Source organism: Cebidichthys violaceus, unplaced genomic scaffold, assembly GCF_023349555.1.
Source record: "Cebidichthys violaceus isolate CVI_PGR_0920_01 unplaced genomic scaffold, fCebVio1.0.p SCAF_10, whole genome shotgun sequence".
NCBI classification, from domain to species: domain Eukaryota; kingdom Metazoa; phylum Chordata; class Actinopteri; order Perciformes; family Stichaeidae; genus Cebidichthys; species Cebidichthys violaceus.
Window position 1 is genome coordinate 17,396,273 of NW_027176263.1, and position 23,585 is coordinate 17,419,857.

The following is a 23,585-nucleotide window of genomic DNA, read 5'->3' on the forward strand; positions in this document are numbered from 1 at the left end:
ATGTCTTTTCTTATGTACAGTTGGGTGACGCAGGCGACAACACTAAGGTCCCACAACAATAAGCACTGCGCCATGGAAACCCGGACTCGCTTCCATGGCGACCCTTACGCAACTCTGAAAGAGAGCAGTAGGCTGGAGGGAGATGTAGATGTTCCCGATGGCCGCTCACTGATACGTTTGACCTACACTCCGCCTGCCAACCGCAGGCTATCCAGTAACGCGGCAGGAATTCACAGAGGCCGAGTCTGAAGCAGGGCCAGGATGACATAAGGGCCTCAAGGAGCGAGGTGTCCCAGCAGGGTCACAAACGAGGGGTTAGCAGCCCATCAATCCCGTCATCTCCTGCAACGGTTTACCGCGCTGAGGTCTCCACTGATTCTGCTTTCTGCCGGTTCCTCGGTAAATTCACAAAGTCACACTTTAAAGTCTTATTTTAACATCTCGTCACGCGGGGGGGGGGGGGGGGGGATCTCTCAATGTGTAGAGCGCTCGACGCTGACATTCTGGGCTAATAATACCACATAAATTCTACTACTTCTGCTTAAAGTAGTAGAAATCCTTTAAACTATTGTTATTAAAGTGTCCTTACACGTATTTAAACCTTGTACACATTCTTGTTTTAAAGAGGACATTTACTTTCAAAAGTAAGTTTAAAAAGTAAAAAGTGTTTTGGGATATAAAATATGAAATAGAAACAAACAATAGATTGGCCGTTAATGTTTAACAATTAGCGGTTTGACATAAGAATCTGATAACTCCAGTTTCACTTACCAGCAGTACTGCATGAATACAATGTCATTACACACAAAACCAACTACAGCGTCTACACAATATCCAAACTCAAAGTCCACTTTCAAGCTATTTCATGGAACTTATTGCTGAATGGAGTTTGCTCTGCAGAAGTAAGTAAGAGGCTCGTGAGTTCAAACTGTAAGGTGGTAAAGCAGAAGGCTAAATACTGTGGCCTACAAACGGCCTAAAACATGTTTCCTTCTGGAGAAATGTGCTGCAGCTTCAACCAATACAACAGCAGAAACATGCTGCAATGAAAGGAATGCAATAATGTAAACAAACCCATCAACAGCAAACGAGTTGCAAATACAGAAACCAAGTCAGAAACACACAACCAGATGGAGCAGGTAAACGAGTGAAGTCCTCCGGGCCTCAAGGGGATCAGCTTGACCTTCAACCACAGAGGACCAACAAGAGCAGCAGAGAAGCTCTGTTCTAGTAAAAGACTGTGAATGTGAGAAAGAATATGAAGCTTACAGCATCGGCAAAGCGTTTCAGATTGGAGAGGAGATGTTGCTGTTAGCTCATGGCTACACTTAGCAGCAGACTAAACTATGGGCATCGTTCTCTCTCCACCTCTTTAACACTTGAGTCCTCTGATGAGCTGCAGCAGACAGCAGGAGGCTGAACTCCATCTGTAGCATTTGCTCTCCGTCTCTGAAGCGCTTCACCGATAGTGTCGCTCGCTAGAGCCTCCAATCACAGTCCATCGCCTCAAAGGTATGGGGAAATGTTCTAAAGTTAAATATATTATATATTATTATCTATATTATATATTATATAATATATTATAATTATAATGTCTCAAAGCCCTCTCCGTCTTGCTTCTGGTTGAGAATTACAAAACACTACAGAGAGACAGAGAGAGAGAGAGAGAGAGAGAGAGAGAGAGAGAGAGAGAGAGAGAGAGAGAGAGAGAGAGAGAGAGAGAGAGAGAGAGAGAGAGAGAGAGAGAGAGAGAGAGAGAGAGACACAGAGAGAGAGACAGAGAGAGAGAGAGAGAGAGAGAGAGAGAGAGAGACAGAGAGAGAGAGAGAGAGAGGGAGAGAGACAGAGAGAGAGAGACAGAGAGAGAGAGAGAGAGAGACAGAGAGAGAGAGAGACAGAGAGAGAGAGAGAGAGAGAGACAGAGAGAGAGAGAGAGAGAGAGAGAGAGAGAGAGAGAGAGGAGCTCTCTAAATCAACTTGCTGATCCTGACAGCAGCGGTCTCCTGGCGGATCAGACCCAAACCTATTTTGTGGAGTGAAGTGAAGCGGTCACAGTGTGTGCTCTTCACCGCCGCATCACACTAAAGAATCAATATTCCACCGGAGGGGAGATGTGTGCCGGTCCCTGATGTTTACTCACAGCTGCAGAAGTAGAGCGAGCGAGGAGAGAGGCGTGGAAAGTTCTAACGATTCCCTCAGAGGATAGAGAGGAGACGAACGAGCAGGAGGAGGAATTAGAGGAGGGGATAGTTCAAGGAACATACATGGTTCTATAGGACACCAGGTCTGTCAGAGGGGTTAATTGGACCTCACAGTTCAGGAATTAGTCTCTCCTTGTTTTTTTCTTGACAGAAATGTGTTAAATATTAGATGATATGTAGTATTAAGTACATGTGAGCTGTAGATCATTAACATGACATCATGTTGTTTCATTTATAAATTAAACGACATGATGATTCATTGTGTATTGTTAGGCATGTGTGCATTGTTTACAGTTTTCTTTGTGCTGAAAGGGACACAAACACAGAAATATAGAGACAAATATCATACATATACAGACATACTGTAAAGGTAGAGGTGATGATCCCATATGAATACATGTTTACATCCTCTCTATAACGTGACATATGTCAGCACTGTGTGTGTGTGTGTGTGTGTGTGTGTGTGTGTGTGTGTGTGTGTGTGTGTGTGTGTGTGTGTGAAACAGTAAAGCTAGTCTAACATCTACAGAAGTTTGAATTCATGTTCTCATAATAAAGGACAAACCCACTCAGCTGTGAGTACCAACAGTAGCCATGTTGCTTTACAACATGGTGACACAGCATGAGGGTTTCACACAGACGTCATGCTCCTACAGTCCTGCTTCAGTTATTATCCAGCGACATCAAACCAGCATAATACATGAAGGTGAAGGCTCGTATTTTTCTACTTAAATGAAGCGGTGACAAAGCAGCGCTGCATGCTCTGCAGGCAACAACAACACCATGGATGTTGAATATACGATTACGCAGGATTGTCCTTGTTAAATCGAATATGTAAAATGCTGATGATGTGTGTATTATTCAAAACTATTAGGTGTCCGATCCGAGGGGTCACCTGTGCCCATAAATGTGCCAGCTGCCTAAAGTAGCCGGTTATAATCTGAGGAGGTGCCGTCTGTTTGCATTTCATTATTCCTCATTGATATGGTAGATTATTGTCTCGGAGGAAGCGGACTAAATGAAAGCGAGGAATGTGATAAATATAATTAGGGCTCCAGCAGAAAACACCTTCATGGTAATTACTGTTGAAAATGCGGAGTGACGGAGTAATTCGGCAGCCTCGTCTGACTGTTTGTTCCTGGTAGAGGATTAGAAAGAAATAGAGCCGCTGATACGAGCTCCTCAAAGTTATTAACCAAACAAAGTGACTTTTGGTGATACTTTTAATGAGCTGTTTGCTCAGCCTGTTTAAAGTGGGACACATCTCTTATTTAGGAAAAAGATAAACAAATTCATCTTATTGCCGCTATGGATGCTCATCACAGGTGTGCTCATGGAGCTGATGGTGGTCCAGAGCACAGACGGCAACCGCTGAACGGACAAAAGAGAGGAGTTGTGTTTTCTGTCTTTAGATAGATAGATAGATAGATAGATAGATGGATAGATAGATAGATAGATACTAACTTTATTGATCCCGCGAGGGGAAATTAGTTCAGTTGAAACTGTTCTGACTGACAAATTCCAGCATTTCTGTTTCACTGCGATCAAAGCTTACGTTTGGAAGAAGAACCCGCTCCTTTAAGAGAAAGCAACGATACATTTATGTACAGAAACACAGAAAGTATCATCACTAAGTATCAAAAGCAAAAGTACTCAATCCGCAGACAAACGGCCCTGTGACTGATAATCCACCAGCAGCACGTTGCTGTTGCACCTGGTTGAGGTTTGAACTTCTTTGCATACTGTAGGGGGTTTGGTCTGGGGGGTCGGGCCCTTCTAAATGGTCCATAGATAAATCTGAGGGATTAATGGGACAGGTAGCAAGAAGAAAAACTCATGTGTTCCATTATGTTTGACTTTGTTCTAATCGTCGCTCTTTGGGGGGGTTATTGGATTTAACCTTTAGGACCTCAACTAGAAGACACTTTTTGTTGGTGGGGGTCAGAGGCCAAGAGGTTGGGAATCAGACGCTGATGACGTTTCTCTGAAATGAAGAAAAGTACGAGCAGGGCTGTAGTCAAGACCGACTAAGTCGAGACCAGTTCAAGAGCAGAGTGAGGACTGATCGGGGACTGATGGGGACCATGATAGACAATAGTGTCTCTCCAATGCTAATTGGACACTCTGGTGATCCGACCGTCCGCCCCGAACTCCTTCATAACAGCGTCAAACTACTGCCGCTCCACACAGACGACGTCATCGGTCACATGGTCACTGGAGGTCTTTGTCATAGTCCCAGATCTCGTCGTTCTAACAAACGCCGAAGTGACTCTCCTTCACGAGGACAGTCTGTAAAGCAGCACTAGTAATGGCTGCTATCTGCACTGACTTCATGGGAGCTGTTTCACTTTTGAATGCCATGAAAGTGATCTTTGTTAAGGCCATAAAGGACTCCAGTTGTAAGTGCTCCTCTATGTTGGTTCCAGTATATCAGTCTAACTGTATTTAAACAATGGCCTTCAACGTTCAGCAGGTGTGAGCAGCTGCACAATGAACCCTGCCCCGCGGCGAACAGCCAGAGGTGGCACACCTGTCCGCGACATGAGGAGCACACCTCGTTTGGGGTTTGATCCAGAACAAAGCCTTCTTCTTCTATCAGCAACAGAACTGAAGACATGAGGTCAGCTAAACAAAATGACTCGTCATTTACTGGATCCAACACTTTAGGACGAAAGCTGTGGTCGGCAACATATTTGATCACATGTTCTAAAAGAAAACAGGAAATCAGTGTTGCTGCAGTTGCTACTAATACGACTGCTTTTATTGCATTATCAAGAGTTTGACAGCAGTGTGTCTCCTCTGTAGTGCTGGATAAGGATCCACTTTTACCAAAGAAATAGTCCCAAATAAACCACCAACAGGGAGCTCTGTGGATTCAGTAAAAACAATGTTGTGACAAAGAGACACCAGACATAGCCGTCTTTTTCTGTATCCAAGGGTGAGATGAGCAAAACAGTTCCACCTCCACACCTCTGTGTTAGGTATACAGCTACAGAATCAGGATGTGGTGTCCAGCACATGACTCTTCCTAAAAACATGAATAGATATCGTTATATTTCTTTTGGGTGAACCGACCCTTTAAACTTACCTGATTTTTTAAATCACTTGTATCAGTATGATCCACCAACAGAGCAACACAAGCCACGAACACCAGCATGTGAGGCTAATGCTGAGTCTATGTGAGACAACACACACACACACACACACACACACACACATACACACAGTGGGGAACCTGAATAATCAAACCCTGGTTTAGACTCCAGTGAAACAGGACCCGGAGTCTTTCAAAAGGTTCTTAAACTCAGTGCTGTTTTAGGGATTTGTGAAAACGTGTGGTCTATATGCCAGGTGGCAGAAAATACACACACACACACACACACACACACACACACACCTACACACACACACACACACACATTGTGACAATCAGTAACCACACTTTTGATTGTTTCTATTGTGTTCTTCTTCTTTTCTCCTTCTCTCTCCTTTTCACCTTCACGTCTGTCCCTTCCTGTACCTCCCCTCACCTTCTCATCTTCTCTCCTCCTCCTCCTCCTCCTCCTCCTCCTCCTCCGTGTGCCCTGAAGGCCCGGTTCAGCCTGTGGTCCTGCTCTTCCTCCAACTGTAATACATTAGGAGGATTAACATTCCTCCAGTAAGCCGCCGCAGCGCAGACCCAACCTAACAAGCTTTTCTGTCCTCTGCCCCAGCCCCTCCAGCTTGTGCTGTCTTGCATGTAATTTCCCGTTTGCCTTAGAACTCCCCCATCATCCTAATAGTGGACCCCAAAATACATGCCACGCAAACAGATCCTAGGTCTGTTACAGTCTGTACTGCAGGTATACGTAGGTAGACACACCGACTGGTTTCTATTTCTATATGTGAGAACGGCAAAGAACTCATCTTCAGCCTGATATTCAGGGTCATTTTAAAATGTTTCTTTTATTCTGTTGTCATAACATAAGACTGGTGTTATCCTATATTTTTCTAATTGGCTTAAAATCTAATAAAAACACCCAAACCAACAATGTGTCTCACTACCCCACCCTGTCTGTGGCTCTCACACCCAGACCCGTTGGTCCAAACACAGCTGGTCACTGCAGTCTACGGTAAGCGTTGCTCAAACATTAGCTGGGGACTATCTCTAAACTACATCAGGGGATTCTGAACCAGGTTACTTGAGCTCTAGCAGGAACATTTTCATGTTCCTGCATAGAAATATGGAAGTAGCTCAGCTGGATTGACTTTGACAATCAAAACAAATGTGAGGCAGATCATTGATATATTTATTATTGACAGGCCGACTTTAAGACGTACCGCCCACCAACTACGGCTGAATATCGCTACTTGTTATTGTTAAATAAAATATAGAACAATACCTGATCAATCCTTTTTGCCCCCAGATTTAGAAATTGCAGTCTGAATCCATGTTTGAATAGAATGTCATCCTTTTGTTGTCACAGTTACATGAATTCTTGGGTCACAGTGACCTTTGACCTCTTCATTCTAATCACTTCATTCTTGTTCTTCAATAAAGCCCGGGACCCCCACTGACTCACTGACATCCCCAGGACCATTTCTTACACACCCTGGCGAGTCCAAGTGAATTTTTGGGCAAAAGTTTGAAGAAATTCCCTTCAGATGTTTAGGAGGATGCACCAGACGGAAAAACCCAAAAACACTCTGAGCTGTGCCTCCGAGCACAGATGTCGGCGGCGCGGAGGAATAAAAAAAACAGAGTTAGGGTTTTGCTAACCGCTAGTAGCAGCTACCACCCATGCAGCAGGGATTGCCTGCGTGCAAACAGACCGGAGTACATGATGTTTGAGCCTGCAGCTAACGGCGCTAAAGGCGCTAACGGCGCTAACAAAGGCAACAGTGCTGACGGAGCTAACAGGTTCAACCTGGGGAGGAACCAGAGGGACCGGTGTAGCATGAACATCTGGACCTTTAAAATAACTCAATCAACAAGTATGTAGATCATAAGCAGGGTTTTTATGGTTTTATGGTAATTATGATTTCTCTCCTCACTTCTATAATGTGCATGTATTTATAGATTTTATCTCACAACATCTTTGAAAATATAAAATGTGTTTGCATATTGTGATTTATGTGATCTTAAATCCAAACAGTATAAAAAAGAAGAGAGCAGAAACTTTTCACACACACACACACACACACACACACACACACACACACACACACAGACTCCCACCAGCTGTAGCTGCAGCTCTTGTCTGAAACCTCTCCCAGACACCTCTAATTGGCCGGTATTTATCCAGGAGCCCAGGAGAGCAGAGTGCACGCAGGGCTGTTTTCACATGGGATTAACCCAGGTCCAAATCCCAACACACTTCACAGAGAAAACCTCAACACTCTCACTGCATCATCTGGCAACCATTGGCCCCCGTTGGTCTGTTTACCCAATCTGACCGCTCTGTGTCTCTGAGGGGCCGCTCTTCTGGAGGACGATGCTACAACAAAAATAAATGACATGATGGCACGTTACCTTCAGGACAAATGTCCTGATGCCGTGTCACATCACACCTCTGTGGCTTCACGTCTCTCAAAAGACAGACATGTTGAGAGACGGAGTCTTTTAGAATCCATGAAAGTCCTAAAAATCTTCTGCACCAAGAGACCAAGTCAAAGAGACAGTTTGGTGTTTCACTGCTACACGCCGTTTGTGATCAGGAGCGTTTGAAACTCATTTAGATTGGTTATGGATGTGTGTATTATACACTATGCCAAACAATGACTTGTCTCTACTTACTAGCTTTTTACAAGGCTTTCAACTGCATCTCATGGTCTTCATCAGCAGATGATGCTCAGCTGGCATGAAGATGACACAGTTGTCATTATTTCACCTCAGAGGACTAAACTGCATGAGGAACATGTACAGGGATGTGAGTCATATACTGTGTATATGTTCTATTTTATGAACTTCTCAGTTTATTTGTATCGTATCGACCGTCTCACTGAGCGTTCTGTTATTGTTGTGTTGTCTGTCCAACAGAGCACTTTGTAAACTCTGTTTATGAAGGTGCTTTATAATAAAGTTATTATTATTATTATTATTATATCTTGACAGTCCAAGCTGAAGCCAGAGAATGTTCTCATGACACACTCATTTGGATCTTTGCTCTACAGATTGATGGATGTCTAACGATAAACAGGACATTCTAAAATGTATACTATGCATGGACAATGATGGTTCTACGATCCACGGATAGACATGCATCATGAACGTGTGACAGTGCAGGACATCACACTGTAGCATGCAGGTCTGTCCCACTCATAACACCATCACCGGAGTGATATACACGCTGGTCATTGCCTGTAACACTCTGCAGTCATGTACTGAACAGATGTTTAGTGTAATTTGGAGAAGTCACCATCCATCCAGACAAATGGAGATGAAGACATTGGTAGCAGCAGGGTTCAGGGACGACACCGGTGCATTTACCGACTCTTTACCGCCATCTACTGGACATACGGTATACAAAGGAGACGAACACGTCCATACGGGACACCACTTTAATTAAGTCCCCCTATTCAGCATCCATAAGCAGCATCAGACATGTCATAGATGGTTTATAACACACTATAATTAGTTGTACACAAGCAAGTGTTTATATTCATGGGTATTCTACTTAATATTTACATGATGTGTCTTAAAATATGGAGAGTTTCTTCTACAGTTAAAGTTACTTTAGTGTAATAATAAAACAGGCTGAGGCCTGCAGTGAGGAGATGCAATCAGCTGTAGCGTTGCTCAAGGACACGTCAGCAGCACAAACATGTGGCTCTCTTCCACTTCACAACTCATTTTCAGTAATGCAGTTATAGATATTATGAACCACTGAGAGTCAAAGAAGAAGCTGTTGATGTGTTTCCTTTGCTTAATAAGACGCAGCAGGTTTATTGATGCGTATTGTTGGGGAGCTTTGTCCAAAGCACGCAGTGTTGGAGTTTTCTTCTTCTCGTGCTGCTGAATAGTCAGAGTTGCTTGGCTAAAGTAAAGTGTGTTGAACTCCACTAAAGATTATGGAACAGCTGCTGCTGCTGCTGCTGCTGCTGCTGCTGCTGCTGCTGACACTGAAGGATACTGAAGATATTCACGTGGGAGAATGTGTTTCTCCACATCTACTGGCTGAAGGTGTTCTGACTCTGATCTGCAGAATAAGGCATGAGTGTGTACACACATGTAGCTATGACTGACCTGTTCTTGACCTTCTCCTCTCACATGTTGTCACCTGTGAGTTTCCCACTCCTACGTGGCAAAGCGGCGCGGGGCTGGAGAGTTTAAGTAGTGGTGCGTTCAGGCGCTTCGCCACCTTCTCGTCTGGCTTCGAGGTAAGTACACAGCAGCACCGTCCTGTTCATGTCTTTGGTCCACGTCTTTTACAACCACACATCCTCATGACATCCACAGATGTCACAAATGTGGATTCTGCTGTGCTTCCTCGCTGGCTCTTCATATGGTGAGTTGACTTTACTTCATGGATTCACTTTGACTGAGTTAAGGGGGTATGTTTGAGTTTTTTAGTTGGATTCTACGTCTCTCTCTGTCTCGTTAGGCTTTACTTTGTCTGACAGAATCACACACTGTATCTCCACTTGTTCCAGCTCTTCTTGCAGCTACATGACGTTTACACTGAGTGAAATATTCAGACCTGAGTCCATGGCCGTTATTATCATGATTTTTGCACATTCAGCCTGGCACATTTGGTATATTTCTCCTCGAAAGCTTTTGGATATGAACAAAATGAATGCATGATATTAATGTTCTGGCTGGGCTCACACTGAGATATCAAAAGTGCATGAGCGCCAGCGGTGAAATGAACTCCATGTAGAAGAGAGAGGGCTTCTCTCAGCGGTGTGCTGTCCATGTCTGCAGCGGCCCAGGTCTGCTTTAATGAGCTGGGCTGCTTTACTGACCTGCCTCCCTGGGGGGGCACTACTCAGAGACCGGTCTCCGTCCTGCCCTGGAAGCCCGAGGAGATCGGCACCCGCTTCCTCCTCTTCACCCAGAAGAACCGCTACTACCAGGCAAGATCCTCCAACAATACTCACATGGTTACTGTTTGCTTAAATGTCTCCTCTTGTCCTGCTGGCCAAGTGTGGTTCAATATGCGGCTTCAAATCGAGTGGGTTCACAGTCACAGTCTTTTTAGTAACTCTGTATAAGTATGTCAGCTCTACTTGAAGTGTTCAAAACAAGGCTGTGGATCTTGTTCCCCTTTGACTCTTCCGACATAAGGATTACAGCAAGCGTTGATGCTTAGTTTAAAGACGGGGTGTAAGAAAAGTATCGATTCACAAAAACACTGAACCAATTTTTGATTAAAAGTTTATATGCAAAGATGAACTCGGTCACTACTTTGTGCCCTTTATGCGAGTTTTGGGACAGAATCATTAAAAAATGTAAACCTGTCTGTTATTCTTTGCTCTTCTGTTGGAACTGTCAGGAGATCAAGGCGGACAAATCCATGCAGGTCTCAAACTACAGCGGGAGGAGAAAGACTCGATTCATCATTCCTGGTTATTTGAAGACCGGAGACGAGGACTGGCCACAGGACATGTGTAAGGTACTAAACACCACGCAATGAAGAAACAAGTCTGGTGCTCTGAATCTGGCCTTCAGGGCCGTGATAACACTCCTGCTCTGTGTTCCACTGCTTTAGTCTTGTTTATCTCATTCAACACAAATGTGTTTAAGAATAGGCACAGTGACACACTATTCTATTAATGTCCTTCTTCTTTCCTTCAATAATGACTAACAGAGATAAAACATTCAGACAACAAACGTTTTATTTACACGTGAGAGGACAGGATTCAAACGACGTCCCCACAGTGTCCCACAGTGTCCCCACAGTGTCCCATGACAGAAAAGTGTTGAACTCAATGTTGAATCGGTTTCATTATTGAACTCTAAATATTGAGTGAGTCTCTCTGATTGAAGCGGTTTAAACTGTGAGTAGTTCAGCTGATGTTCCAACAGTGCTAACCTAGACTGACCTTCTGTTTCTCTTGTGAAGTCTGAAGAACAGCTTTGCTAAAGCAACACGTTGCCTGTAAACTCCAGCTTGTTCTCGGCTGCTTTTATTGTGAAACTCTTGACACCGAAACAGGAAGAGGTTCCGATTTAAATCATTACATTACATTACATTACAGTCATTTAGCAGACGCTTTTATCCAAAGCGACTTACAATAAGACAAAGGTTCCAGTTTCTTCTACAGAACAGCTAATAGTGAAAAAAGACGTTCTACACAATAAAAGCATCATTCAGACACAGCTCTGTGGAGGCCGATTACTAACTAAGTGTGTCTATAAAAATAAAGGCCTGCAGCTCTATTTTACCAAAAAGATGAGGCAACAATACACAATGTGCTTTAGTGATTCAAATTTAGCATTTTTCCTGATGAACTAGTCACAAACTGGTTGCCACTCAGTGGAGGTCTGTGGTCCTGGAGCAGCCCTCTTCTGAGCGGAGCAGGAACACAGTGAACTGATCCAGAGAAGCATATTAAATTCTGTCTTTTTAGAAGGAGAATCATTAAAAGGATTTGCCGTTGCCGTTGCCTTCAGCATATGAGCACAATGTTAGTTCATTTCTTAAACCCTTCATGTGTCAGTTCACCCAAACATACGGACAGACAAACAGATTTAATCACTTCCCTGTTGTGCTATCGATCCATGAAGATGTGTCTCTGACATTTCTGCTTCCACACCGCTACAATGAACGGGGGAGCAATTTAGTTTGTGTGTCTCCCAGCATTGATAAAAGATGTGACTCTGTCCTGGATGAGTTCCTCTGTTGCTGTGGATAATCCACACGGCGAGCTGACAACGGTTCTCCTAGGAACTCCTCTCTGCCTCAGAAATGGTCCATCTGCAGTCTAACCAGGACATGTTATGAACACCACAACACAATGGCGTTCACCTGCATTGTATTGGGTTGACAACAGAAAAATAAGAAACTGATGTGTCAAATACCTCTCAACACTCGCTTCTATTCCTTTGCTTTTAGTATCTGATGCTTTTGCTTTTTTTGTTCATGTTATTTATCATTAATTCAGTTTTGTTCTATTTTGTTGCTGTCCTGCCTGTTTGATATTTAATGCTACATCCTTCTACTGTGAAGCACTGTGTATCTTTTATTTTGAAAAGTGCCATATGACCAAATCTTTTACTCGTTTACTTACCAGGCGTACAAAACGAAACGTGCTTTTGGAAATTGGGTGAAGTGACCCATTAACCTCACATCTTGTCCAACGTGTGTGGACTGTTCCAGGTGATGATGAAGTGGGATAACGTGAACTGCATCGTTGTGGAGTGGAAGAAAGGTGTGAAGACTCAGTACGCCCAGGCTGCCAATAACGCCAGGCTGGTGGCTGCCCAGGTGGCATCCATGATCACATTCCTCATGGTAAACACAGCAGCGAATTAACCGTCAGCGGCACAATGTCTGTATCACACATCAGCATCCCTTCTCAAGGGGAGGGACATTCTGGGAAATAGCCTTTGCTGCAGTCTCATCCCTTGTACAGAGATGCTGCAGGCAGGCTTTTAAACTGCTGATCATGTTGGGCTAATAGTTTAGTCTTTGTCCTAAGCTAGGCTTGCTTCATCGCTTTCGTAGACACAGTAAGATAAAACAGATACCATCTGACTCCAAGTAAAGGCCTGTACACACCGGGTACGTAATGAATGAACAACATGAAAATGTAAAATACTTGTCAAATATTATATTTCTTGGACTTTTAATGTGAAAGGTAAGAAGGAAGGAGTGGCTGTGACAGGAGTCGTTAAGTTTGCCGCCTGGTTGTCGGACCATGGAGCCTCTGTGTTGTTGTTTCATTAATATCACCTACGTGATTGGTTGGTTGGAGGAAACGCCCCCGGTGTGTCGAGGCCTAAAGACAGCAAATAACCGTATTCCCCTAACTGTTGGTCAGGTTATGGCCTTGAACCTTCCCCAGTTTATTACAAACATTACGACAATTGTTTTCTGACAAAGTAGGTTACAATATACATTTCCTCATTAAATATGCACATATTTTGGTACATTTACAGACAGAAATGTGAACATTGGATAAAGCCAGGTTCAACATTCTTCTTTCATTTAGTTAACATATTAGAGTCAAAGGTTTCACAGAAGACATTTTAATTATCTCTTTGTTTCACTCCATTACTCAGAAACTACTGTCAACAGCCATACAATACAATCCATTTTATACATGTTTTTAGTATTACGTTGTTGGTCACAGTGACCTTTGACCTCCAGACGTTTGGGCTCAAGGCGTTTTGAGATATCGCGTTCACAAGGACGGGACGGACGGACAATCAGAGAACGCTTCAGGACACATAATAACAGCTTTAATATGAAACACGGGATATTAAGATACATCTTCATACAGAGAATGTTGGATCGTATGTGAAACAATATTACAATAACAATATTACTGCCTCCAAACAGCTGAGTATGTGAGTAAGTGTAATCACAGAAGCCACAAAATACACTTAAAAGGACACAACAGACAGAGAGGATGTATGTCAGTTCATACCCCGGCTGAAGATGTCGTATATGATGGCGTAGTAAATGCAGTATCTTTGACTTTAACATGACGCAGGGTAACTACAATCAAAAGGCGGATAAGTTCCATATTATCGGACACAGCCTCGGAGCTCACGCTGCAGGAGACGTCGGTAGCCGGATCACTGGACTCGCACGCATCACAGGTAACCTCCCTCGTGTTCTGATGTCACTCACTGTGGGAACCGGAGACCACTATAGTGCATTCTCCTGGACTCTGGTTCATATGAGAATGATCTTGAAAACAGGAGTTTTTGTGAAAAATATAATCAGGTTGTTTTTGAATTTTAAAATCACAATATTTGTCATAATTGTTGTAACATTTTGTGAAACAGTGTTTTAACTAATATTTTGTCCGGTGCTGCTCTACTGAGAGCCATCGCTCCTGCTGCGGAGCCTTGCCTACATGTACCAAGATGCATTGCACGAAGGCGGCGAGTCGCCATGTTACCCGAGCTCTCTTTGAGTCCGATAAATAAACAAAATGAACTCTCAAAATGTCAACAAAGGACATATTCTTACACTTAAACCAGAAAATACAACCGTAAAACCTCTGAATTCAAGTTTCTCTTTTACACCAAACTAAGAATAACTTAACTGCATTGTTAACTCGTCTTCATTCACACTGGACAGCAACTAAATTAAACTCAAGCCATTAGTCTGTTAATCTATAGTCCAACAATCAGCAGCTCTGGTTTGGTCAAAATAAATCCTTAATTCACAGACGGATTCTGTTTCTGTTGGCATCGGCGGTGCAAACTGAGCAAAGGCTCCACCAGCTGATGTTTTCTCCTGCAGCTGGACTCTGGAGGATCCATGCCGCTCCATGCTGAGTCAGCCAAAGCATTGTAAAAAGCTACCAAAAGCTAAAGTAGCACTCTGTCATTGTAAAACTTATGACTTCTCTGTAACTTCACTGGAAGATCAACAGATTTTGCAGCTGCCCCTGTTGGCCTAAGGGTGTTCTTCTTTCTTTCATCCTTCATTTAATCCCTCTGTGATTTAACACCTTTCTTTTCTCAGGACTGGACCCAGCTGAACCTTACTTCCAGGACACCATTGACTCTGTACACCTGGACACCAGCGACGCCGCCTTTGTGGACGTCATTCACACCGATGGACTTCCTTTCGACTCCAAACTTGGTACGTAGCACTGATGATCACAATGAATAGGATCTTCACTTCTTCTACTACTTTCTGAAACACTCAGTAAATTAGTAATATGTATTTACAATGTGACAATTCTTACAGAAAAAATGCAAAAAAAACTAAGGGAAAATAAGGGAACTGAGGATTTATCATCTTATCTGAAAAAGTCTTTGTCCAAAAGGTGATTTCTGTTTGCATGCTCTCAGGTCTGGGGATGTCACAACCTTTGGGCCACATTGACTTCTACCCCAACGGAGGAGAACTGATGCCCGGCTGCTCCGCCAACAGAGGCAGACCCACTGACCTGGACGCCATCTGGGAGGGTGAGATGGATCGACACACTGACACATTTTCAATAGACGAAATGGAAACACAACGATCACTTTTTCTGCCATCACACGTCCTTCACACAACGCCGTGTTGGCTATTTGGCTTTCCTTCCATTGTTGTTTAGTTGTGCTGTTGGTTCCCCAGAATATCTTGTGTAAAAAGACGTTATTATCTCAAGTTTAGTGAACGTAACTTAGTTTTACATTTTCCCAAGGCATGAGATTATTCGACTTGAGCGCCATTAACTAATTTTCAAGGCAGCGGACGCACGGCATCACAAAATGATCATACAGTTGAATCAACACTTCGCTCAAACTGTTTTTGAAACGGAACACTACAACCTTCATGAAGGAAGGATGCGTTGCAGGTTATGTGACCTTTGATATACTATTTTGATATGTTCTACATGCTACACTTCCAGTGTCCTCAAGTCTACTGGGTTCATCACAGGCACACTTCCTATACATAACACAATGACTCATGCATCTTATCTTCTCAGCCGTGCAACCTACAATGCAGAGCCACCTGTGGAATGTTGGAGTTGTCCCAATGGAAAAATCGTAAAGAAACCCCAGGCAGAGTTATTCCTGCTGGATCTATCTTAGCAAATATTTTCTAATATGTATGACGACAGCCTTCCTTTGACATGTGCCGCTGAGTAGCGAGCTCAAGTAGCAGCATTGGTGCCATGCCTGGGTCTGGGTCTGAAGGGGGGGTGTTGTTGGCACAGCTGAATCTGCTACTTTTGATCCTATAGATAAGAGAGGGAGAGTGGGAGGCAGGGCTGCATAGCTGGAGGTCTTGGATAGTCTGGTGTTTGCCCTGCACTGGAGGAGAAAACAACAGTCTGTCTCTCCCTGGCACCGTCTCTCTGTCACACATTCTTACTCTGACTCTTGATTCCAACGTGATCTTATCCCTGTTGTCTTCGGCATCCATGTTGACTTTTGCGTATATTCTTGACATGGAAGGTTTGCGCGTGGTTAACATTGTAAAACAAGGTGAAAAGTTGTGAAACTGTCACGGTTAGGTTCAGACAACAACATGACTTGGTTAGGGTTAGAAACACAGTGGTGTGGGTTAAAAGAAGCACGTCTCTTATGTAACTTAAGCTAAGGACGCAACATAGACTCAGTGGCAATAACTCAACTTTTGCTTCTACGTGGGACATGAACGGAGGTATCCTGGGTGAAAGTCCTGTGTTTGTTTGACCCATCCACCTCTGACTGCCTTCAAACTTATAGCAGGAAATTCCGTAATATTTGAAAGTCTTTCTCTCAGTTGACAGATTCAAACACCCAAATCATTCTCATCAGTTCACACCAAGCTATGTGAAATCTAAGATTTAAATCTACATTACCCTCTTTTAATGCCACGTCCATCTGACTTCTTCTCTTCATCATCATCATCACCTGTTCCAATCTTTTTTTGCCAGGTACCAAGACGTTTGATGACTGTAACCACGTCCGGGCCTACGAGTACTACAGCGAGAGCACGGTTAAAAGCCAAGGCTTTTTAGGATTCCCCTGCTCTAACAAGGACAGTTTTGCAGCAGTAAGTCTTTGGTACAGCTAATGTTAAAATAGTGCCTGTCAAACATTAGTAAATACACATTCTATAGTTTCCTTTCCTGCAAATTCGGTCAGGTAAATATGGTGGTGTAAGAAGTACAATATATACTTCTGAAATATTGTGTAGAGTTACACAAATTCTTAAGTAAAGCACTTTTTAGTACACAGTTAGTATTTCCAACTTGTACACTATTTGAGTTTGTGTAGCCTACATACAGCAACACATGACACGTTTCTTCAAAGGAGAGAAACTGGCTTAGAAGCCACCGAGCCTTAGTGGCCGGTCAGAGCAGAAAGTGGCACGAAGAAACTCATTTGTGTGTCCTTGTGAAATCAGTGGTGCTGCGTGGTTACTGTAGTGACTACATGCAGGGCTACTTCCAGAGCTACTGTGGCTAGCAAGCTACATGCTACGTAGCTGGTAACATGCCAGCACTAGCCAGTCACAACAGCAAGCATAACTAGCTTGCTTGCTAACTGTCTTGGTCGGTTAGTTTATTTATCGTCATACCCCAACAGAACAGGGTGACATCAAACGTGATGGTTCAACACGGCTAATATGAAAGCTGTCAGTTTGGTCTCTGGTTTGTCAAAGTTTGCTAAAGTTGAGAAACTATGTGAAAGATCTCAACTCCCCGAGTGAATTCACTAATTGCAGTGATTCCACTGTAATGATTGAGACTTTTAGTTAGTGTATTTTTGCCACCACTGACTCCTGAAATGAATTAGGGTCAATGATGGAATCAAACTGTTAGTGTAGAACGGGACATTAATTACAGTAACAGTAACACGAAAAGTTGCATGACCTTGGATTTGTCGATAAAAATAGTGTCTAGAGGAGCTTTAATGATCCCAACAAAGCTTCTGGTGGTACGGACACACAGACGAGGGATCTTGGAGGCCTCTTATGGCCTCAATTCAGAAAGTGACTCAGAAGGAGAAGGGGGCCGTATCTCCACCGTCCCAGCATGTGTATGGGACTGCCACCTGTTGCTGTATGACACTGATATGGCTGTGAACCATTTCTTTTGGTTTCAGAAGTTGATTCGGCAAGATTGGATTTTTTGTTGCAGCTGAAGGGGCGATGTAAATGGACTTCCCTCATGTCTTCCATAGGGAGAGCTTGTATCTGCAGCTGTTGCCGTTAATGACAGTTTATCCCCGCTTTGGACACATGTCCTGATCAAAGGAGGCCGGGGGAGCGCCGAGCATGACCTCACATGACAGCACCTCCTTGTTGTTCACCTCGTAAACGCTCTCCGGTGTTATAGCTGACAGTAACAAAAACAGCCTGTTCCCCCACTGTCACAACCAGATACATTCTCCACCTCCATATTTATAAGGTGGCAATCTGCAACATGGTAAAAGGAGTGTAGGGGGAAATGTTTTAGGGTTGTCACTTTTCCCCGACTGTTCATTGACTCACTCCATCACAGGGTGAGCTCATTCTTCACACCTCACCATGTCCTTGTCCCCACAGGGAAAGTGTTTCCCATGTGAAGACAACACATGTCCTCTGATGGGTCACAAGGCTGACAGGTTCACTGTGATCAATGGCATTTCCGAGACAAAGTACTTCCTCAACACGGGCGGTTCAGAGCCCTTTGGCCGTAAGTACCCTGCCCTTCCTCGTAACCGTGACTTACACACAGGTTGTAAGATCCTGCTGAAAGATTTTACTGTGAAGAACCACTGAAGCATTTTCATTTACATCCCAGAATAGTCCGTGCCAAGCTTTCAGGGTTTTAGGGTTATTAGGAGGCGTTGTACGTGTTTAGACCGCAAGGCAGACTTTATTGCTGCGATATTAGTAAAGCAAGGCTGTAATTATAATATACAATGGGACACACACACACACACACACACACACATCCCCCTCAATATATAGAGCGAGAACGCCTGGTGAAGTAGGAGGCCGTGTGCAACCTCAGAATCAATGTTAGTAATCTGCCATAAAAAGAATCAGTCGGCCATGAGGCAGAATGTTTGTCTGTCAACCACGACAGAATCTTAGGGCTGCGTTAGTAAAGAAGAAGGATGTGAGGTATGGAGGATTAAGTCATCATATCAGCCCATAGGGCAAAGGGCCCGGTTCTAGACGGCGGTCGGAGACGTTGGTTGGTCACCAGTGACTAGTGTTCTTTAGGACTGTAAGCTATAACGGGCATTGTCTGGTGATCTCCCAACGAATACAGGCAGGCTGTGTTATCAAGTGGCTTTCCACCAGGACATGGAGTAGTCCTCCAGGGGGGGACATTTGGCCGTAAAAAAGCCCAAATTTGTTGACCTCTGTCAATATTCCATGATATATACACTAATCTTAATTATTGCACTGTGGCTCAGTAGTAGAGCGGGTTGTCCTTCGATCAGAGAGTTGTCTCATTCATGTGTGGTGTGTTGTTAACTTTCTATTCTCGTAACATGATGACAGTTAGAGAATAATAAATGTCTTACCAAGTTAATACGAGTTAATGATGATGTGACTGTTGTTACTTCTCTAGGTTACAGCTACAAAGTGACGGTAACCCTGGATGGTCCCGGCTGGCCTAACCCGGGCTTCATGTATGTGGCACTGGCTGGAGACACCGAGTGCACCCAGGAGTTCAAGCTTCATGTGTAAGGACATTATAACGCTGTTCTGTGGGACACGAACTTTAAGAGAGAGTAAATAAAAATAAGAGGAGAGAGGAGCTCAGTGTGTCCTAGGAAGTCCCCCGGCAGTCTAGGCCTACAGCAGCTTATCTAGGGGCACCATCCTGGGATGACCTGTAAACCAGTCTGTGTCTGGAAGAGACACATGGGAGAGAAATACAGTATGCATGATGTCTGTTGTGACAGGGGCACGATGATTCCCGGGAGGACCTACGAGATGCTGATGGACGCCGAGGTGGACGTCGGGGAAGTGAAAGAGGTGAAGTTTCGGTGGAACAACCACATCTTCAACCCCTTGAAACCCAGGTACGGGGCGTCCAAGGTGGAGCTGCTCAGAGGGAAAGACAAGGAGACGTAAGTTTGATTTTTTCTGTTCCACCTCTCACACTTTAATGTGAGATGACAAAGAGTTCAAATCAAGCAAATCTACACAGTGATATAATGTCAGTTATCAGCCTTGTCCACTAAGGAAAAGATTATGTATAATATAATGCTTATGATCATATATAATGATTCTAATGAATCCTTTATTGGTTCTATCAAGTACATTTTGAGCTGTGGTATCTGGTTAAACCAATTGTTGGTTAAAACAATAATAATGATAATAATTGCAAAATTAATAATTTTCCCTTTAAAATACCTTTTTCTTTACTTCTGATCTCATTAAAAGCCAATATGCAGAAAGTTAACCCTTCCCTTTACCCCAAACTGTATTTAATACAGAAATCATTGTAATTAAACCAAATAAGGACATATTTTAATATATGTACACAGACTCTGCATGAACAAATATGCTCTCAGTTCTGCCATGAAGTCTACTTTTGTGGTGGCTATTTGTTGACGCGGTCAGTCTCCACTCACTTCTGCTGTGTTTTAGCATTGAGGCCATAGTGTTGTATGGACTCCATTCAGCCTCTTCATGGAGGTGAATAGAACAGTCAGCTCCACTCACACAGGAACAATTCTATGATATGTTACACCATGGTTTACAGCTGAGAGCCCAAACAGAAGTCATGTCATCAGTAGAGAGAAGTCTCGGAAAATCAGGAGCGCTCCTGGAGTATGGAGGGGACGTAACATGGACACTATAACATGGATGGGGGGTTAAGAGGACCACTGACAGAGCGTCAGGTTGAACAGAGCCTGTGTTTCTGGAGCACGTGTCACAGACAAACTGTAGCCAGTAGAGGGCAGCAGGAGACAGTGAGGTACAGCACGTGTCCTCTGAGTTTTACTTTCATATCATCACGATGTATCCATCAATAGAATAGGAATTATTTATGCGAATATATTTTGGCTTATCGACCCAAACAGATTTCCAACAATCAGTGGAAATGTATTCCTCAATATGAATGTGAGTACGTTAGAGGAGACTGCTGGTTAAACATCCCTGTATGCACTAGATTCAAATTGGTACTTAAACCAGAATGTGAATTCTTCTGTGTTGTCTTTTGTCTTTCCCAGCGTCTTCTTCTGCGGCACAGAGAACGTGGTGGAGAATGGCATCCAGCGTGTGCTTCCATGCCAAGTTTGAGCCACAGTCACCATGTGACTCTTTCAATAAAGATTTTGCATTCAGACCTTTCCAGCTCTTTGTTTTGACCCTTTTTGCTGTGCAGGATATGATAGCTTATGAATGCCAGACGATGAAGGGAGTAAGGGCAGAGGACTGACGCAGATCAAGTAAGAGTTCACGTGAAGAAACAAAGAAAAGAAAAGAAAAGAAAAGAAGGTGAAGAGCGGTAATCTTTACAGCATCTTTTATTGACCTGAGAGATGAGAACTGTGAAAGAAGGAACTATTTAAAACCACAAGTTCTGGTCTGAATGCAGAAATGGTAAATATACAAAACTACCACAAAGAGACGCAAAACTACCACAAAGAGACGCAAAACCACCACAAACAGATACATAACCACCATTAAGAGACGCAAAACTACCACAAAGAGATGCAAAACCACCACAAACAGATGCAAAACCACCATTAAGAGACGCAAAACTACCACAAAGAGATACATAACCACCATTAAGAGACGCAAAACTACCACAAAGAGATACATAACCACCACAAAGAGATACATAACCACCATTAAGAGACGCAAAACCACCACAAACAGATGCAAAACCACCATTAAGAGATACAAAACCACCACAAAGAGATGCAAAACTACCACAAAGAGATACAAAACCACCACAAAGAGATGCAAAACCACCACAAAGAGATACAAAACCACCACAAAGAGACGTAAAACCACCACAAAGAGATACAAAACCACCACAAAGAGACGCAAAACTACCACAAAGAGATACATAACCACCATTAAGAGACGCAAAACTACCACAAAGAGATACATAACCACCACAAAGAGATACATAACCACCATTAAGAGATGCAAAACCACCATTAAGAGATGCAAAACCAGCATTAAGAGATGCAAAACCACCACAAAGAGATACAAAACCACCACAAAGAGACGCAAAACCACCACAAAGAGATACAAAACCACCACAAAGAGACGCAAAACTACCACAAAGAGATGCAAAACCACCATTAAGAGACGCAAAACTACCACAAAGAGATACATAACCACCATTAAGAGACGCAAAACTACCACAAAGAGATACATAACCACCACAAAGAGATACATAACCACCACAAACAGATGCAAAACCACCATTAAGAGATGCAAAACCACCATTAAGAGATACAAAACCACCACAAAGAGATGCAAAACTACCACAAAGAGATACAAAACCACCATTAAGAGATGCAAAACCAGCATTAAGAGATACAAAACTACCACAAAGAGATGCAAAACTACCACAAATAGATACATAACCACCATTAAGAGATGCAAAACCAGCATTAAGAGATGCAAAACTACCACAAAGAGATGCAAAACTACCACAAATAGATACATAACCACCATTAAGAGATACAAAACCACCATTAAGAGATACAAAACCACCACAAAGAGATACATAACCACCATTAAGAGATGCAAAACCACCATTATGAGATGCAAAAACACCACAAACAGATGAAAAATCACCATAAAGAAACACAAAACCACCACAAAGGGAAGCAGAGGCACCACAAAGAGACACAAAAAACACTATAATGACATGCAAAAAGAAACCATGACATGTTGTGCCTCTGTGAGTCTTGCTCCTATGTAGGAGGGGTGGCGGACCTTTTACATGTCTCTGCCCATTGTGTCATAATGACCACACAAACACACAGCAAGTCCCTGCAAAGTAGGGATCAGACACAAACACTGGTAATGTATAATATGCCCTACTGATTTCATGTTCTTATCAAACACTGTTGATTCTCAACAGATCTGTGAGCTGGGACTAAATAAGAGAGTGCATCTTTAAATGTAAGCTCACAATCTCTTCATTATCCATCCGTCTCTGTAGTGGACTGAGAATTCACATGAATTCACATAAAACCGTCCCTGACAACTTCATTGCTATTTATAGTGGCCATTACTGCAGCGTTATTACTGTCACTTCAACGGGCTCGACGAGAGCCGCGCTACCAGGGATACTCCACATGTCCACCCGTTAGCGTCCCTCGTCTTTCTCTCTGCCGTCACAAAGCTAGCTGCTCGTCGCTGCTGCGGCCTGTCAGGACAAGGAGAGGGTAAATATTACCCTTATTGATGTTGAAAGACATCAGGCTCCATCTGTGCAAACACAAATCAACAGTAAATTACACGGAGAGATCGCTGCTTTCTCCCGCTCATTTGGGTACAGAATGGTCCCGGACAAAATCTTGTCTAATGTGTCACATATATCTGTAATTCCAAAAGGCCTCTACATGGTCGTGTGTGTATGTGCGGGGGAGTGTGTGTGTGTGTGTGTGTGTGTGTGTGTATGCAAAGCACTTATTAATCTGTCCATGGCCTTTCGCTGGCTTATGAAGTCCTGATTGTGTGTCATTGTTTTGGCTTCATTTATTTGAACACACACCCCGTAATCACGCTCGCAAATATACGGCTTTAAAAAGGCGAGCTGCCATTTTCATCACGGCGCTAACAAAGTGCATCTGAAATGGCTCTGACTTCCCCTGAG

General features: G+C 43.3%; 1 protein-coding gene across 1 annotated transcript; it reads left to right on the forward strand.

The window, feature by feature from the left end:
- The first annotated feature begins 9,522 nt into the window (after window positions 1-9,522).
- Window positions 9,523-21,086, forward strand: LOC137885726 (inactive pancreatic lipase-related protein 1-like). The gene is made up of 13 exons (XM_068728089.1): window positions 9,523-9,560; window positions 9,640-9,688; window positions 10,105-10,256; window positions 10,676-10,795; window positions 12,503-12,637; window positions 13,842-13,950; window positions 14,828-14,947; window positions 15,160-15,276; window positions 16,719-16,837; window positions 18,335-18,464; window positions 19,356-19,470; window positions 19,693-19,860; window positions 20,971-21,086. The coding sequence occupies exons 2-13, from the start codon at window positions 9,640-9,642 to the stop codon at window positions 21,038-21,040; spliced, it is 1,404 nt and encodes a 467-aa protein (XP_068584190.1). The 5' UTR covers window positions 9,523-9,560; the 3' UTR covers window positions 21,041-21,086.
- Window positions 21,087-23,585: the final 2,499 nt, after the last annotated feature.

Bases quoted from the DNA above. Each gene is read 5' to 3' on its own strand.
- LOC137885726 (XM_068728089.1), top strand. From the start codon at position 9,640: ATGTCACAAATGTGGATTCTGCTGTGCTTCCTCGCTGGCTCTTCATAT. The intron at 10,257-10,675 runs GCAAGATCCTCC...TGGAACTGTCAG, and splicing joins AGAAGAACCGCTACTACCAG to GAGATCAAGGCGGACAAATC. The intron at 10,796-12,502 runs GTACTAAACACC...GGACTGTTCCAG, and splicing joins GGCCACAGGACATGTGTAAG to GTGATGATGAAGTGGGATAA.